General features: G+C 42.0%; 1 protein-coding gene and 1 non-coding gene across 7 annotated transcripts in view; both read right to left on the bottom strand.

The window, feature by feature from the left end:
- The window catches only part of LOC118370772 (kin of IRRE-like protein 3), a 221,083-nt gene that overhangs the window by 32,489 nt on the left and 169,757 nt on the right, over positions 1 to 18,837 (bottom strand). For all 6 annotated transcript variants that reach the window (XM_035755899.2, XM_035755894.2, XM_035755897.2 and 3 more), the window contains exons 4-5: positions 14,295 to 14,452; positions 8,556 to 8,706 (exon numbers count right to left, since the gene is read on the bottom strand). In XM_035755899.2, the coding sequence (XP_035611792.1) occupies positions 8,556 to 8,706; positions 14,295 to 14,452 (309 nt within the window). The remainder of the gene's footprint in view (positions 1 to 8,555; positions 8,707 to 14,294; positions 14,453 to 18,837) is intronic.
- On the bottom strand, positions 1,642 to 1,717 carry trnaa-ugc (transfer RNA alanine (anticodon UGC)). The gene has a single exon. It is a non-coding gene; the product is annotated as a tRNA-Ala (tRNA).

Here is an 18,837-nt window from a genome sequence, read left to right as displayed (position 1 = left end):
ATCCTCCACTTTGGTCCTCCTTTATGTTCAGATTAAACATTTCAAATGAGGTAAGCTTTTCTCAATGAAGTCCAGCATTGATAAAAGGGCCATTGGTATAGCCTGTAAAGTATGTAACGGGTTTGGAGGGACAAAAAGCCTCATCAAACACTGGCAGTCTGAGTGATTAAAAAAACAATGGTCTTTCAGTATAAGCCTCATCACTGAACGTCATGGGGAGACTCAACGGCTGTCTGATATCACTAATGGAACACGGCAGCAACGAGCATGGTCCCTCTTGCATTTCTCTATGTCCGCTGCTTCAATCCAAATGGACTACTGCCTTTCAACGTCTACTGTGGCAACTGTCCAAGCCGTTTCCATATCTATCTTATGTAGATTGCTTTTAATTCAATCAAGTCCTTGATTCAACTTTGCTTGATGAAATCTAACTCTGCTGGGAAAGAGGGTGGCATGGAAGCTAGAGGGAAGCTTTCTATGAGTGCATATCCATGTATTATATGACTAATCATATCTACATACAGTGGGTTTCAAAATTATTGACATCCTTGATAAAGATGAGCAATAATGACTGTATAAAATAAAGAATTCATAATACGGAGTTCTATTGTTTGCCAATAAAATTATATTATTTTATACAAAGAATTGCTCAGAGAAAGAGATTTTGTTTAACAAGGGATATTTTTTTCTCAAAAAGGTAGAGGTCAAATTTATTGACACCCCTAAGGAGTTTAGTATTTGGTCCCATGTTCATACTGTAGCATACTTTGTGCCCAATAGAAAATTAATGTTATAAGGCATTGTGTCATTTTGGAGAGACTTTTATTGTAAATAAGAATATAATATGTTTCTAAACACTTTTACATTAATGTGGATGCTACCATGACTACAGATAATCCTGAATGAATTGTGAAAAGTTATGAGTGAGGAAGTTATTGAGGGTCAAAGAACACACCCCCAAAGCATGCCAACATGATCTTTGACCTTGTGTAACGTTCTTATTCACCATCATTCACGATACATAAAGTCAACTTTTGACTACTTTATTTCTTTTTAAAAAATCTGCAGAATTATGATTGCAGTTGCCACGGCATGATGTTGTTTCCAATGATACGTTTGGCTTGACCCTACAGCCTACAGACGAATACATGAATGAGGAATGATAGAAATGTGTAGCGAGATGTTACAACATCATTATTTCAAACTGGAAAGGTCCAAAGACTCTCCAGACCTTAGACCTCCCTAGCTTTAAACTTTGAGGAAGTAGAATAATTACACATCTGTCGTTATGTCATTTGGAGAGCCTTAGGCACATCAGCAAAGTAGCAGAAATGGCAGTTGATATATCATGGAGAGAAATAGGGAGATCCCAGGGGTTAGAGTGGGTTTAGTGCAGGTGCAGCAAACATCTATTTGGATGGTGTCCTGTCTCCATGTGCAATTACACTAATGTAGCATCCAGGGGCCCAGTTGTTTGGATTCAGCGGTTACAGTGTCACAGCCACTAGCAGAGAGAACACTTAGATTGCTGTTGCTCAGCCCAATCCTCCCAATGTTGTAAGAAGAAGATTACATTTCAGTCATTTAGAAGACACTCTTATCCTGAGCAACTTACAGTAGTGAGTGCCTGCTTTTCCTTACTGGTCCCCCATGGGAATCAAACCCACAACCCTGACATTGCAAGTGTCATGCTCTACCAACTGAGCAACACAGGACCTTGGTGTGTGTGTGTGTGTGTGTGTGTGTGTGTGTGTGTGTGTGTGTGTGTGTGTGTGTATGGAGGGGAAATACACTGTGCAGCTGCTCTATGCAAGCTCAGCTGCCACTGCACCCCAGAGGGAGGGTGGTCCAGGTGTCATGCTTACCCCTCATCTGCTCCCTTGACTTTTTGGGACACTATGCCCCCTTACAAACACACAACAACCTGCACACCCGTGCCAGGTCTCCTGCAGGCCAATGGAGGTAGGAACAACATGCTGGATCCTGGAAGACCAGCTAATTAGGAGGACAAATTGGCAGGCAGAGGGAACTGCAGAGAGGCAGAATGGCAAATGTAGAGGTGGTGGCAGTCTACCCTGCTACTTTGCTTTGTGGTGGGAGCTTTTCCCATGGGCCTACTACCTTGCCAACATTATCCTTATAGCATGCTTGGACTCTGTAATACCAAACTAAAAATGTTCAGCTGCTCGTGAGGTCTGAGGGCATCTTGGCCCAATGCTGTCTATTTTATTACTGATTGGTAGTTCTTTCAAGTCAATCATCCTGGGAAGACTGACCCTCCCTGAATGAGAGAATCACCCGACTGTCTCTCGCTTATGAGACGTTGAGGCATGATGCCATTATGTCTTTTGTAAGTGAATAAGATGAGTGACTTGGCTCTTCTGCTTGGATAGCTCTGTCCTTGGAGAACAGGGGGAAGGGAGTGACGGCAGCCAAAACACCCGATGAGAGGGACTCTGGGATGGGATCTCTGGATGCCAATTTGTCGCCCCCTGACCCTCATGCAGACAGACACAGCCACTTAATAAAGAAGTATGTTTGTCACTTTGATGTATAAATGCATGAGTGGGAGTGAGCTCATTTGAGGCTTCACGCGACAGGCCCATCAAAATGCAGGGCCGCTAACTTAGATTCATCGTGAGAGTGAAATGGAGATGGTGGGAGGGGAGCTGGGAATAGCAGCGCTGGTAATGATGGCAGTGGTGGTGACAACAACAGCATGGCTAAAAAAAGAGGAAGACAGTGTAGTTTGCTGACAGCTTTTGATCGGAAGTTCAAAGAAAGGAGCAGATGGCGTTTTTGAACAATCAGCCAACTTCTCTAGATTTCCCAGAGATGGTGCCAACGTAAATTGCTTTCTTCCCTTTCTTAAAGCTCAATTTCAACTCTCTTTTAGTGCACAGCTGTTCCTCCATGAGGATAAGCCTCCAGGAGCAACGGCTGGTTCTGATGGGGAGTCTGTTTATTCACAACTAGGGCAGTGGCATATCCCTAGCAATACGGATATTGATGCAGCTTGCTGGTTGGCCCAGTGTATTACTGGAGGCGGGCACACAAGGGCAGACAACTGCAAGTTCACGGCTTGACTAACACACAAAGCCAACACCATGCATTTATTTACCCACTCACACAATGCAGGCATATGTTTTGCCATTCTGACTGTAGGCCATATGTTTGGGCTTTTCACATTTTCAAGTATACCTGGAAGGTTCAACAGTAGATCTGACACATGGTTTACTTTCAAAAGTTTGAAGAGAAAACAGTTGAGGCTGGTGGGCATAGCTTAGTTGAGTGACGGTACAGATGCTACTGATTTCCATTCAAAACCTTACATGAAAGTAACAATACAATTAATCCAGATTGAGCCACTGCTCCCAATTGTAGTCCTTATGATAAAATCATTACACCTCTGGCATACTCGAACTAGCGGGCAAAACTAATTCCAACCCATGTTTCCCTCTCTTTTTTCCAGATCAATTTGTCATTATGTGCTCGATTAGGCAACGAGAGCATGAAGAGGAGCTGGGTAACAAACACAAATCCTCCCCCACCACACATCTGCATGTTTTCTATTGATTAGTCTCAACAAATGGCATTACCTTGCCGTTGCTCGACTTATTTGCAATGCAAACGCATTAGCCTTAACCCTCACCCCGCCCCTTGTGTTGGACGCAGCTCAACAGACAGATAGACACATAGCCAGCCAGGCTGAAGATATTATCATGATGCTTGCTATGTGGTGTCTTTGGTTCAGAGTTGGAGGATGTGGTTTTCAGGCTTTGCCCTACCCTAAAAAAAGTCTACAGAGCACAATATAAAGAATGCCCAAAGTCATGGTGTAGTTAAGAGAGAACCATGGGCTAACTCTCTGCTATCAAATAATTACAGTGAGCTAATGTACTCACTCACACAACTAAAGTCTGCACTCTGTCCATGGTCCTGAACTCACCCTGCCTCCTGTCTCCTGCATGTTTAGATACTAATATGCTTACCCTCCAGGTCAGATAACTCTGTATGAACTTGTGTTGAGCTGAAAATGCTGAGGCCAATGTAATTCACAAGCACATTAAAGAGCTAAAGGGAAATAGTGCCCAAAAATGTATTGGATTTGACACAGGCTTACGCTGTGCAGGAAAGTTTTGGGGTAATGTTTAGATTACTCAAAATTAGACTGAGAGAGTCAAGGCTTTCAACCTGTTACTCCTACCACCTACTTTTTCGAACATTCTGTTAAAAATTGCGCAACATTTCAGCGCCCTGCTGCTCATGCCAGGAATATAGTATATGCATATGATTAGTATGTGTGGATAGAAAACACTCAGACGTTTATAAAACGGGTTAAATCACGGTTGTGACTATAACAGAACGTGCGTTTCATCGAAAAGCGCAGGAAAATCTGATCACTGAAAATTGGAAAATATATCAATGCGCCACTTGCATGAATTGTCTATGGGAAAGCAAATTACCTGGAGCAGAGATTGCAATTCCTACAGCTTCCACACAATGTCAACAGTCTTGTCATTTGCCTAGGCTTTGTTTCTTGGTCAAACGAAGAAGAGACAGCCGATTTCTTCAGGTCTCAGACCGGATATTTTGGTTGAGATTTACCCGGACATTATTTCCAGACGTACCCCTATAGAATATACATTGCCTCGTGATCAATTTGATCGCTTATTAACGTTTACTAATACCTAAAGTTGCATTACAAAAGTATTTCGAAGTGTTTTGTGAAAGTTTATCGTCAACTTTTTTAATAAAAAAAAAATGACGTTACGTTATAAGACGCTATTTTTTTTCCGTTTATCACACAGTCTTCATAGATCGATATCTAGGCTATATATGGACCGATTTAATCGAAAAAAAGACCCAATAGTGATTATGGGACATCTAGGAGTGCCAACAAAGAAGATGGTCAAAGGTAATGAATGTTTTATATTTTATTTGTGAGGTTTGTGTAGCGCCGACTATGCTAATTATTTTGTTTACGTCCCCTGCGGGTCTTTTGGGGTGTTACATGCTATCAGATAACAGCTTCTCATGCTTTCGCCGAAAAGCATTTTAAAAATCTGACTTGTTGCCTGGATTCACAACGAGTGTAGCTTTAATTCAATACCCTGCATGTGTATTTTAATGAAAGTTTGAGTTTTAACTAGTACTATTAGCATTTAGCGTAGCGCATTTGCATTTCCAGATGTCTAGATGGGACGCCTGCGTGTCAGGTAGGAGCAAGAGGTTAAATGGGAAAGGTGGCCAAAATAAAAGTTATCCACACAGTTAAAACTATGAAGACATGTATTACTTTTGTTGTAGCTGACATCACATAGATCCAATTAATCAAATTTAAATGAAGGGAACGGAGACAATCACTAAAATGAATACGTGGAGACACACGCACCCAAGTGCTCACATACATCCTTCTCTTTCTCAATAGCATTTAAACATAGAGAAACAATTCCTCTCCTTCTCAATAGCATTTACCTGTACACATAGATAAACATTTTCTCTCTTTCTGAGTAGCATTTGAAGATAGAGCAAAATGTCCTCTCTTTCTCAATAGCATTTGAACATACAGTAGAGAAACATTTCCTCTCTTTCTCAAAAGCATTTAAACAAAAAGACACATTTCCTGTCTTTCTCAATAGCATTTAAACATAAAGAAACATTTCCTCTCCTTCTCAATAGCATTTAAACACAAAAAAACATTTCCTCTCTTTCTCAATAGCATTTTAACATAGATAAACATTTCCTCTGTTGTCAGTACTTAGGCTACTGTGGTACTGAAGACAATCTTTCTCTCTCTCTTTCTTTTGCTCTCTGTTTATTTCCCGTCTCTGAAACACACACACAGACACATGCCTTCATGACCGTAAAAATGACTCTGTATCTGTGACAGAAGATCACTATCAAACCTCTCCACCATGATCCTCTCTTCTCCTCTCCCATTGTAACTGGCCTCCATTGAAATAGATAAATAAATCAAAAGCACAACCTAAATTAGATTTATGTGTATTTGGTAGTTGTTGTGGAATTGTTAGACTACATGTTAGTTATTGCTGCACTGTCGTAACTAGAAGCACAAGCATTTCACTACACTTGCAGTAACATCTACTAACCATGTGTATGTGACCAATACAATTTGATTTGATTTGATAAATACTCAGCGTTCCAGAGAGAATTCCATGCAGGGGGAGCAGACTAACTAAAATAGGACATGGTGTGTGGATGTGTAGTTGCTTCACCAGCACCTCAAAGACTATGTACTGTATCTAGCCTTCATGAAAGCCTAGGCAGGACTAATAGCCTTCATTCCCCTTGAACTGGCATCGATCCTGCCAGCCTTTGTTGGAGGGACCTGGGAACACTTGTTCACCAGTCATAACATATGAGATACAACACACAAAGGCAACAAGCATAGATTTTTTTCTTAGTACTTGACATGGACTACACAAATGGCTGTAATGTACGTTATTCCACACTTTTCATCTTGAGTTTGTTTCGGTAACACAGCAATTGTAATATTAAGTTAACCATTCAGGCCTGAATGTTGTGTGTGGTCCAATGGAATATTTGCTTTGAGGAGAGTTTAAAGCAACCCTCAAGAGTTGAAGGGAACATGGTCATGTATTATCTTAGCTTAGCCTTGATCTGGTGGTAGTGGGTGGGGGCCAATAAATAATTATTTGGAATTTGCATCCTCCTGCAAAATGGCTTGACTTAGTCTTACATTTCTGTGTGTCTATTTCGGTGTGAAAGTTATTTATTTAGGTCCTTTCTGCACTATTTCACTCCCCCGGATACCTCCCTGTCCTGTGAGCAGACAGCTGTCTCTCATCAATATTTACTGCCCCCTGTCCTACACACTGCACCCCTGTAGAGAGGTGAACAGGAACTCTGTGGTGACTACTCTGTCAACGGGAGGTTTGGGGGGAAAGAGGTTGCATGTCTACCTCTCTCTCCCTAGCCAATCGCTCCATCATTTATTCATTCAACACCCGTTTTCTATTGTAGCAATTGAAAACGTGATGGATAACTCTCTTTGCACACTTCCTCTATTAGAAAAGTATTTGTCTGTATTCACACTCAAGTGGTCTTCAGGCTGTCTATAAATGCTCATTGGAATCTAATTCTATTAGCTCTAGCAAGTGTTTAAACTTTCACCATCCACCTCCTAATATGTATTTCATTGCACACAAGCTTTGTATTCATCGTTCTCATTTTCCTCTGAATGATATTTTCAACAGTGTATTTTGAGCGTTTCATATCCAGTCGCCGAGGCATGAACCCAATAATCAAATGAGTCAGCATCGGAAGTTATTAAATTGCACCAATGACTCAAACATAAATTAAAGTGCCTTTTATTTATTGTGCGGCTTAATTAGTGTGGATCTCAGCGTGAGCACCGGAGACAGAGGTGAGGAACACCAGCCTCGCTACCTGTCCACATGCCAAGAGTGGAGGTGGAGGTGAAGAGTGGCAGAAGGTGAGTGAGAGGCCTGGGGTAACACAAAAGGTGAGTGGGACGCAACATGACGCTAGTCATTTTCCTCTTGCTCACACTCATTTGTTCTTCACCCTGTGAAAAGCTGTAGTCGAAGCCCCAGTTTTGCAAGTTGCAAAGATCATTTTCCGGGATTATTTGTTAGCAACTACTCTTCCCATTGTTAAGCCTTGTGTCAAGACCTCAGGAACCCCATTTGGAGCGTGGAGGGAAGAGACATCGTAACACAGCTCCTCACTACTCTCCGTTTCACGCAATCACACCACACTTCCTCTCACTTTGCATGACAAAAACATTAGAACAAACTGCGAGGGATGCAAACACCAACAACTGTTAATCATTTGTATACCGGCGCCTCCATTCGCCTGCATGCTGGCATTGAGCCGGAATGCGCCTCTCGTGGCATACATAATGAAAAGAATGGAGCCGTCACTTGTAATGGATCTCTAAATAGCATTTTCTGCTTTATTAGTCTTACTTAATGGTGTTGAAGGGGGCTGATGCGAAATCCCTTTGTTCAGAATCAAACTCGTACTGTGAATAGTTCTTGATCGAAAAAGATTCTCTGACAATTGAAGCTCAATGTGTTTTACACGCTGGGCTTACTTTTCCTATTTTGGAGAGGAATTGTGCATGCTCTCATAAAGATTTATAGCATAGGAGAGGAAATAAAAGAGCCAGGGATATGTGCACAATGCCGCGGAAAGATTGTTGGAGCAAAGAAAAAATCCCATTCACTTAAGACAGACGGGTCTAGTGATATTTCATCGCTGGAAACAACAAGCTGATCTCATACCAAGCTACACAACAAATGCAAACCCAAAACCAATTAAGCATATGCATCAGAGCTTATTCCAATGAATCTAGATGTTTATAACTGCAACTGTAAAAATGGCCTCTTTGTGCTCAAAATACCTCTTTCAAGTAGAAATGGTAAACATAGAGAAACATATTATCCATCGATTCAGGGGCTGATTCTGTGGTGGGAAATACCCTGGGGCACACTAACGTTTTGTCAGGGACCAGGTTATAGGTCTTTAGAGGAGGGGAAACTCACGCTGGATGTCGATGTTGACGCTGGTCTCTTTGCCGTTGGGCACAGCCTTGTTAGATGCTCGACAGATGATCTGCTGGCCTGTCTCGATGTTGGATGCAGACAGGTAGAGGGTGCTAACCGTACTCTCCCTCCTTCCATCACGAAGCAGTGTCTGAGAGGAAAAGAGAAAAGGAAAGAGTTTAGAGTTCACCGATGACGTGGTAGTGGAGAGAGTGGAACATTCTGAATAACACCATAAATCTAAACTCAAGGCCTGGTACGCAAATGCAGCAATTCACCTGAATGCCCTGGATGCCCCTGTGGACAACACAGACAAGTAAACCCCTGGCAAGCTCAAGCCTGTAGTCTTGCTCGAAGGCTGATTGATCCGAGAAAAGAAATCTGTTTTTGACCCTCTTTTGTATGACTGGAGAGTTGTGCTCTGGCGCATGGCTTGTCATACACCACAAAGGAAATCAATCTTCTTTTCAGTGCTCATCCTCTGAGCTGCAGCCCTACTCGCATTGTGAGAGCCATCTGGCTGCCCGGTACAATTCTGCCTTGCCTGGTGCTCAGGGAGGACTGTGGGTACCCTATAACCACCATGCCACAGTGCACGCTCACCCACCAGAACAAATTGGCCACGCCAGGGGCACTGTGTGGCCAACCACAAAGCCAAGACTGATACTGCTTCAAATAATACTCTGTTGGTGCTCTATACAAAGATACTGTCCACTACACGACCCCTGGGTTAGCTTTACAAATAAACTACTGGGATTCACAGTAGAATCTCTTCCAATATCATATTATTCTCTTGGCTCTGCCGGTTCCACACCATGATATGAGCAAAGAAATCGGTTTTATTTTCACTTATAGAGGTCCAGCTATAGAGGACATGTTCAGGCAAAGGCCAAGTTAGGACATGTTGCTCTTCATTATATAAACTCCTTTGATGCTGTGTGTGTGTGTGTGTGTGTGTGTGTGTGTGTGTGTGTGTGTGTGTGTGTGTGTGTGTGTGTGTGTGTGTGTGTCCCACTATAACCGCAAAACAAAATGCTCCTCTGCAATTTTTCTACAGTTTATTCACAATTTAATTACTCAATTCACAAACAAATAGGTTGTGATGAAACCCTTTATTTACAGCAGCACTATGAGGAGCTCTGATGAGAACTTCCTTTGAGGATGTACTTTATGTACTTTTCAAACCAAGGTTATGACTCACGTGGGAGGAAAGTTGACAGCTTCCCTTGTGGCTCTCCACAAGTCCGTGTATATAATAATCTCTGTAAGTTCGCCAAAAGTGACAATATATATATTTAACAGCAATAATCCTTAGATATTAAGGCATGTCACAATGAAAGTTATTTGACAGGTTGCCGCATAATAGCAGAAACCCAGCTAGATATGCCACACACTGACTGCATATTAAAGTGTTAAGGAACCTAGCATTATATTAGTTTGGAGGTTTTTACATACAGTATATGTATGCCTTTTCACCATCTTCATAAGTCTTCTTAAGAAATACAGGAAACTACCAAAATGTCTTAAATGGGCATTGGGCCACCACGAGCCAGAACAGCTTCCTTGCACCTTGGCATGGATTCTACAAGCGTCCGGAACTCTATTGGAGGGATACAACACCATTATTCTACAAGACATTCCATTATTTGGTGTTTTGTTGATGGTGGTGAAAAACACCGTCTCGGGCTCTGCTCCAGAATCTCAAATAAGTGGGTTGCGATCTGGTGACTGAGATTTCCATAGCATATGGTTTACATCATTTTCATGCTCATCAAACTAATAATTCTCCACCCTGTCGACGGGGGCATTGTCATCCTATGGGAGCATAGCCATAATGGCCGAAATAACGGACTGCCCAGCATTTTTATACATGGCCCTAAGCATGATGGGATGTTAATTGCTTAATTAACTCAGGAACTACACCTGTGTGGAAGCACCTGCTTTCAATAGAATTTGTATCCCTCATTTACTCAAGTGTTACCTGTACCTAGCCAAGAAAAAATACTATTGTCTTGGAGTGAAATAATATGTATGTAAGGAATACGCAAAATAGCGTAAAGATACCGTACATATATTGTTCTTCTGCATTTGCATTAAAACAAAATGCCTTTGTGAAGAGTGTCTCAGATCTAACCAGGCTACAAAAGGCCTGGCACTCACCCCTAAAGCAGAACATATTATCTGTCAACAGTGGGATGTGTCAATGTAATATTCTTTCTGACACCATCACGATTGTTTCTCTCATAGCTCTGGACCTGTCTGAAGTCATTCATCTTGTACAGGCCCAGCTACAGTTTAGAACTCAACACCCAAGCACTAGCTGTTTTAAAATAGACCGAATTACAAATGGATGATTTCTCATATCACTGCCTGGAGCATGTGAGGAGAATACCTTTCCCAAGTTAAAAAAGTAACTGAAAAATGGAGAATGAGAAAGTGAAAGTTGCTCTTTAAGATATGGGATAAGGGGGCAGAGACAGTAGAAGGTCATATTGAGTGAATATGGGAGAACCAATTGTAACGGCATTCAGGGGTGGAAGAAGGATCGGATGAGTGTTCATGATGATTTACTCAAAACAAACTGAACACTGAAATACAAAACAATAAACGATGTGAACAAAACCAAAACAGTACCATGTGGCCCAAAACACTCACACGGAAACAAACACCCACAAACCAAACGTGAAACCCAGGCTACCTAAGTATGATTCTCAATCAGAGACAACTAACGACACCTGCCTCTGATTGAGAACCATACTAGGCCGAACACAAAAACCAACATAGAAAGACAAACAGACTGCCCACCCCAACTCACGCCCTGACCATACTAAAACAAAGAATAAAATAACAGAACTATGGTCAGAACGTGACACCTATAGTATAGTGATAATGCTGGTTACATTTCTACTAATAAATATGGAGCTTTTTTGATTTTTCAGGAATACCTGCAAGTTTTGTAGTAAATAATCAAATTCTGACAAGCTGTATATTGTTTTACCTAACCTTTACACTAATTGGTTTTCTGTTTATTACAATTAACAGGAAGGCTTATACAAATAAAAGATGGACAGTTTTCACCTTGCAGGCATGTCTGAAATTTCCTGATTAGTTTAGGTTAGAATCCCAGTGAAAGGGAATATGAAGGGAGGCTCAGAGGGATGTCTAATAATTTGGCTGACATTAATATTCTGATGATAATCTAACGAGCCTTTGATATGTCCAAACTTGAAAAGTAGCTCCAGGTTAAATTAAATCAGCATTTGTTTAATTGCAGACCACACCAGAAGCTCATTTCAAATCTCAATATTAATTTAACTTAGGAGTAAGATATTTTGCATAAGCTTTGTACTACCTATTTCTACAAAAGAGAACATAATATATGTACATAATTGTTCTGGTCATGGGATTAAAGAGGTCTTATTTGATTAACTTATCTAATCCTACTACCTGAAAGACAGATATTTTCTACAATTCTGTTTAACAATATTAATTATATTACTCTTTTAGTGCACCTAAGGCCTAGTTTAAATGTATCTTGCACAAAGCTAGTGAGGTTAATTACATTGATAAGAGAGAAAAACAATGGAAGAGAGAGAGAGACTGATCGTTTTTTAATGATTTGAAACAGGTTAAATGTAGCGAGTAATATAGAAATACTGGAAAAAATAAGGGGTATTATAGATTAATATGCAGATCAACTACTGAGAACTCTGTCTCTTGAATGTGAAAAATGTGACATGTATAATACACTCTCTAAAGTTAATCAGCTTCTTTTCCCCGGGATGATTTCCCCCCCGCCTCACATGGTGGTGAGCATTACCTTTTAAAAGGAAATCTCTCTAATTATACAGAAAACTTTGCTGAGATGAAGGTTGGGAGGAAAATAATGAAATTGAACGACAGATAAAGAAGCGTCTTTGAAGGTTTGTGGGGGAGTAGGGGAGGAATGAGCAGGGAAACTTATCTGTAGAGGAAGAGAGGAACGATAAGCAGAACTTCCTTTTTTGTGTCATGCATTTGAATGTTTCACAGAGCAATAGATTCCCTCATCTCGGGCGGCAGGGTAGCCTAGTGGTTAGAGCGTTGGACTAGTAACCGGAAGGTTGTGAGTTCAAAACCCCCCAGCTGACAAGGTACAAATCTGTCATTCTGCCCCTGAACAGGCACTGTTCCCAGGCCGTCATTGTAAATAAGAATTTGTTCTTAACTGACTTGCCTGCACATGCAGTATAACCAGATATTTTTAACAACTGCTTGATCATATCAAGTCAAATAACCTACCACAAAGTAACACCTTAATGAAAGGTAATTGATACATTTGGATATTGAGGGATCTATGGGGGTCAAAGCCATCCTGGGAAGCCATCATCAGGAAACTCCCATCTCACTCTGGCACATCTGGCCACATTACCTCCCATCATCTGTGGGGTGTGGAGCGAGGCGTGGGGCGAGACAGGACGGCCAATTATCCTCTCAAAAGCTCAATTTTTCAGGAGACAATCATCCGCTTCTAATTGAACACATTTCTTTTTAATGGTAGTGATATGAAGGAGGGCTGTGTCTAGAGACTGCATGGCTCAGCTGCTGCTGCCATCCATCAGCTGGGCGACAATGTCCCCACATCACTGCTGCTGCTGTTTCAGAAAGAGGAAGTGCAGGCAGGAAGCACGCTATCCCCCTACTATTAGCAAACGCCACCTCCGGCAATCGTTTTATTCAAATTGCTTGTGCCGTATCCCAGCCCAATCAATAGAATTTATCTGCTCTTTGGAAAAAGTTGATAATGGGATGAGACAGCGGAGAGAGAGTTGGTGCCCGCTCACGCTCCTCGTTTATATGGAGACTCACACAGTGGGGTTCATTACAAGTTTAGCCTGCGAGTTCGTGTCATTGAAGTGCCAGAGAGGTCCGAAGGCAGTGTTGTGTGGCATTACGTGTGGTGGAATGATGGTTGAGTTGAAGGCTAGGGTTGGTTGGCAGGGATCAGCGATGGCTTCTTCAACAGAAAAGGGACTGAACGGATCTCTTTATGGATCCTGACACTGAAAAGAGAGAAGCAGGGCACCTAGGAGACAGCGAAGATGCTTGAGAGTCAGCAACTTCCATTCTTATCGTCCACCATCTGCTTGATTGAGTAGAAGCATTAGGTGGGCGAAGAGGACAAACATCCTTTAGATATCCCAGGGAAGACCTTGGATTTTCAGGATATTTTATTCCAATCAAACTTGGCTGAATGCTGAGACAGTTTACAGATGGCACAAGTAATCACCCATCACAGATGGCTAGGGCTTTTTATTTTACTAGGCAACTCAGTTAAGAACACATTCTTATTTACAATGATGACCAAACCCAGCCAAACACAGACAACACTGGGAAAATTGTACATATGTGACTCCCAATCACAGCCTGATGTGAAGCAGTTTGGAATTGAACCAGGTATTGCAGTGATGCCTCTTGCACTGAGATGCAGTGTCTTAGACCACTGCGCCAGTCAGGAGCCCTTAGTGGCTATTCACAACAAACTTCAAGGAAAGGATTGTCAACTGGAATTTGATGAGTGACATAACTTATTACGTGGAAGAAAATAGTGTTTGGTTCACTTTGCCGGTAATAATGAATGAGGGCTTTTGCTTTCTATCTATAGGAATGGGTAACTGTCTAACCACTTCACCCTCAAAAACCCCAACCCTCCCTCCAACCTTAAAAAACAAACTGTGTATTACACACCTCGATGCTTACCTTGGAGTACATGGCTCCATTGAGAACCTCTCCATTGCGGATCCAGATGATTGATGCGGCTGGCTTGGCGTTGTCAGCGTGGCAGGTCAGGTTTAGGGGATCTCCTGCTCTCAGGCTCACCACCGGACCACCACTGATCACTGGGTCTTCAGGAGGCACTGGAGGGAAAACAGAAAAGCATTGTGTTCTAGCTATGATGTAAACATGTAATGACATATACTTGTATACAACAACAACTGTTGTTTTCAGGTCAGCGTGTCATATGTTCACTGATAAAGGTATTGGTCAAGCATCAGACTCATCCATTGGATTGATAGAAGACATGTCTTGGACATAAGAAGGTTCATAAAAGGTGAGGTCTGCAGCTGTGTGACTATGTGTAAAACTGCCTGTTTGCTATTTTTAAATAATACCTGTACGAGGCAAGAACAGAGATATTTCTTCAAATACAATACAGCTTTGTGAGAGACAGGCGAGGTGAGTGGTTTCAGTTTTGTCTTCCTTTTCTCTCCTGTGAAATTGAAATATCTTGTGTCCATGTTCACTGATGCAGCGATGTCAGAGGAACATTGGGCAGATGTTGGTCACGTCATACGTGTGGCTTGCAAGCAACAATGGAATGAGAATAAGCTGCCTCAGAAATCCAAAGCACAGTTCAGCTTTGTGCTGTTACTGACAATGTGAATGGATGATACAGACACTGCTGCAATTTAATCATGACTTTCACATGTCCATACATGGAGGCAATTGGGGCAATCAAAACTTTGAATAGAATTGACAGTCTGCCAGGGAATGGCATTCAGTCGTCATTCACTGGAAAAAAGACAGATAGAGGAAGATCGTGGTGGATGCAGAATGCAGGCCCCTGATTGGCACTGATTACATTCTGCTTTCTACACACATGCTGATCACCCACTTTTTATTCAACTCCAGTGAATTATTGATTGGCCTGCACACTCATTACAGTGCAGATCTGGGGCATGATGAAATCAAAGGCTACTAGCAGCTGGCATATTCGCCTGCAAGAGTGAGAGGGTCGGAGAGAGAGGGTGGCGGGGGTCTTCTGTCAAACAGCTAAGGGTTGGTATGAAAAAGGGGGAACTATGGATAGTGTGTTACACTGCTGAATGATTTTATGGATAATGGGGGTTCTACTAAGCTACATGGAACTTCTACGGGATCGGTGTCCCTTCCACGGGACGGTTGAGCTAATGTAGGCTAATACAATTAGCATGAGGTTGAAAGTAACAATAACATTTCCAAGGACATAGACATCTGATAATGTCAGAAATATTACATTCTAACTGCACTGTCCAATTTACAGTAGCTATTACAGTAAAGGAAGAGTGCACAATTTTGAACATGAAAAGTTATTACTAAACAAATTAGGCACATTTGGGCAGTCTTTATTTTTTTTTAAATGAACTGAAATACAAAGGTTCATTGGATCGGTCTAAAACCTTAGACATACACTAGGCATATGTCACAAGTCACGACTTCACAAAAGAGCCACTATAACGTTTATTATAATTGTTTAAAATCTAAATGTGTTTTTTTGGCAGAAATGTCTTCTGAAACATGTGCACTTTCATGTGCCTTAATAACAAACTTGTATGCCATCTGTAAATACGAATAAAATTGTTAAATTACAAGCCTTGTTGGTTAAGTCATAGAAAAAGTCAGCAACCTTTCCACTAGCCATGATTGGCTGAGATAATGGATGGGATGGACATGCCGAGAGAGGAGTTCAGATTGGTCGGCCAAATTGAAGGCTTCTGTCTATTTGAGCTGGTAAGTCTGTGTTGGTAATCCTGTCGACGTGGCTTTAAAAAATGTATTGAGCTGCATAAGTGTTGCTCTCCACTTTCTGGAGGATCGAGATTTGAAATCAGTGGAATTGGAGTATGATCGCTAAAGAGATGGAGAAAACACATGTCTCCGGATTACATCTTCAAACTAAAGGCAACCGTGACATGGCATCTGTGACATGGAGACTCGTCCATCATCCATGATGTATACGGGTAAGATTGTACCTAGCTAACGCTAGACTTTTTCAGATATGACACGTTTAAAGTTTTGACAGAAAGTGGTTTCATTTCAAGCTAAAATGTACTGTTAGCTTGCTAGCTAACGTTAGCTGGCTGGCTCCCTAGCTAACGTAAAGTGTATAACATTATTATTTGTATCCCAGAACCGTTTGCTTGGCTAGTTAGAGCCTAATGTTAGCTAGCTAACATTGAACATGGTTGGTTAGCTCCCAGCAGATTCATGCAGAATATTATCTGAGAGATATAAGAAAGATCAAGATTTTTTTTATTTTAAATATGTATTCAAGCCCTTATTTTTGTCACTAAACAGTCTCCATATACTGTAGGTGGATGTGGTGGATTGAGACGCATTGAATGCTAAAAAACAGATATTTCTAGCTTAAACTGACAGATATTTGTGAGGATTTCTTTATTATGCTAATTCAATTCCTGCTGGGGTGTGGACCTTAGGGGGTTACAGATGCAGCCCAGGATCTTAGGAACAACACATTTGTAACATATTGTACGATTTGTATACGAAACATATGCGAAATTGCGAAATAAATAACATTGTATTTAAAAAAAATGTATGACGAAATATATCATATGGAATAGATGTAGTACACAATTGGATGACGTACTATAGTGTACAAAAAACAGGGACCTGTTTTGCCTCCAGCACCACTTTCAAAACTACTGGCTGAAATTATACTAACGTTCCAGATATCACTTTAATGGTTGGTCTTCCATTCATGTTTGAGCTTTACAGTACTAAACAATCCACTTTCAGCAGGATCTACACTTTCAACCATTCCTCAGAAACAATGAGCACTGCCTAGTTAACATCCTATGGGAGTCATAGCAGACCTGTGGACACGAGCCTATCAGACGAGCTAAATCACTTCTATGCTCTCTTCGAGGCAAGCAACACTGAGGCATGCATGAGAGCATCAACTGTTCAAGGTGACTGTGTGATCATGCTCTCCGTAGCCGACGTGAGTAAGACCTTTAAACAGGTCAAGATACACAAGGCTGCGTGGCCAGAAGGATAACCAGGACACGTGCTCCGAGCATGTGCTGACCAACTGGCAGGTGTCTTCACTGACATTTTCAACATGTCCCTGATTAAGTCTGTAATACCAACACTCCACACTGCCCTTTCCCACCTGGACAAAAGGAACACTTATGTGAGAATGCTATTCATTGACAACAGCACAGCGTTCAACACCATAGTACCCTCAAAGCTAATCACTAAGCTAATGATCCTGGGACTAAACACATCCCTCTGTGACTGGTTCCTAGACTTCCTGACAGACTGCCCCCAGGTGGTGAGGGTAGGTAGCAACACATCTGCTACGCTGATCCTCAACACTGGAGCTCCCCAGGGGTGCGTGCTCAGTCTCCTCCTGTACTCACCTCCTGTACTGCATGGCCAGGCACGACTCCAACACCATCATTAAGTTTGCAGATGACACAACAGTGGTAGGCCTGATCACCGACAACGACGAGACAGCCTATAGGTCAGAGACCTGGCTGGGTGGTGCCAGAAAAACAACCTATCCCTCAATGTAACCAAGACTAAGGAGATTATTATGGACTACAAGGAAAGGAGGACCGAGAAAGCCCCCATTCTTATCGACGGGGCTGTAGTAGAGCAGGTTGAGAGCTTCAAGTTCGTGGTGTCCACATCAACAAGAAACTAGAATGGTCCAAACACACCAAGACAGTTGTGAAGAGGGCACGACAAAGTCCTTTCCCCTCAGGAAACTACAAATATTTGGCATGGGTCCTGAGATCCTCAAAAGGTTCTACAGCTGCAACATTGAGAGCATCACTGCCTGGTACGGCAACTGATCGTCCTCTGACCGCAAGGCACTACAGAGGGTAGTACGTACGGCCCAGTACATCACTGGGGCTAAGCTGCCTTCCATCCAGGACCTCTACACCAGGTGGTGTCAGAGGAAGGCCCTAAAAATTGTAAAAGACCCAGCCACCCCAGTCATAGACTGTTCTCTCTACTACAGCATGGCAAGCGGTACCGGAGTGTCAAGTCTAGGACAAAAAGGCTTCTCAACAGTTTTTACCCCCAAGCCATAAGACACCTGAACAGGTAATCAAATGGCTACCCAGACTATTTGCATTGTGTGCCCCCCAACCCCTCTTTTTACACTGCTGCTCTACTCTGTTTATCATATATGCATAGTCACTTTAACTATACATTCATGTACATTCTACTTCAATTGGGCCGACCAACCAGTGCTCCCGCACAGTGGCTAACCAGGCTATCTGCATTGTGTCCCTCCCACCACCCGCCAAACCCTCTTTTACTCTGATGCTACTCTCTGTTTATCATATATGCATAGTCACTTTAACCATATCTACATGTACATACTACCTCAATCAGCCTGACTAACCGGTGTCTGTATGTAGCCTCGCTACTTTTATAGCCTCGCTACTGTATATAGCCTGTCTTTTTACTCTTGTTTTATTTCTTTACCTACCTATTGTCCACCTAA

This window comes from Oncorhynchus keta, chromosome 1 (genome assembly GCF_023373465.1).
Source record: "Oncorhynchus keta strain PuntledgeMale-10-30-2019 chromosome 1, Oket_V2, whole genome shotgun sequence".
NCBI classification, from domain to species: domain Eukaryota; kingdom Metazoa; phylum Chordata; class Actinopteri; order Salmoniformes; family Salmonidae; genus Oncorhynchus; species Oncorhynchus keta.
The sequence above is the reverse complement of the archived record's forward strand: the minus strand, read 5'-3'. Positions and strand labels throughout refer to the sequence as shown.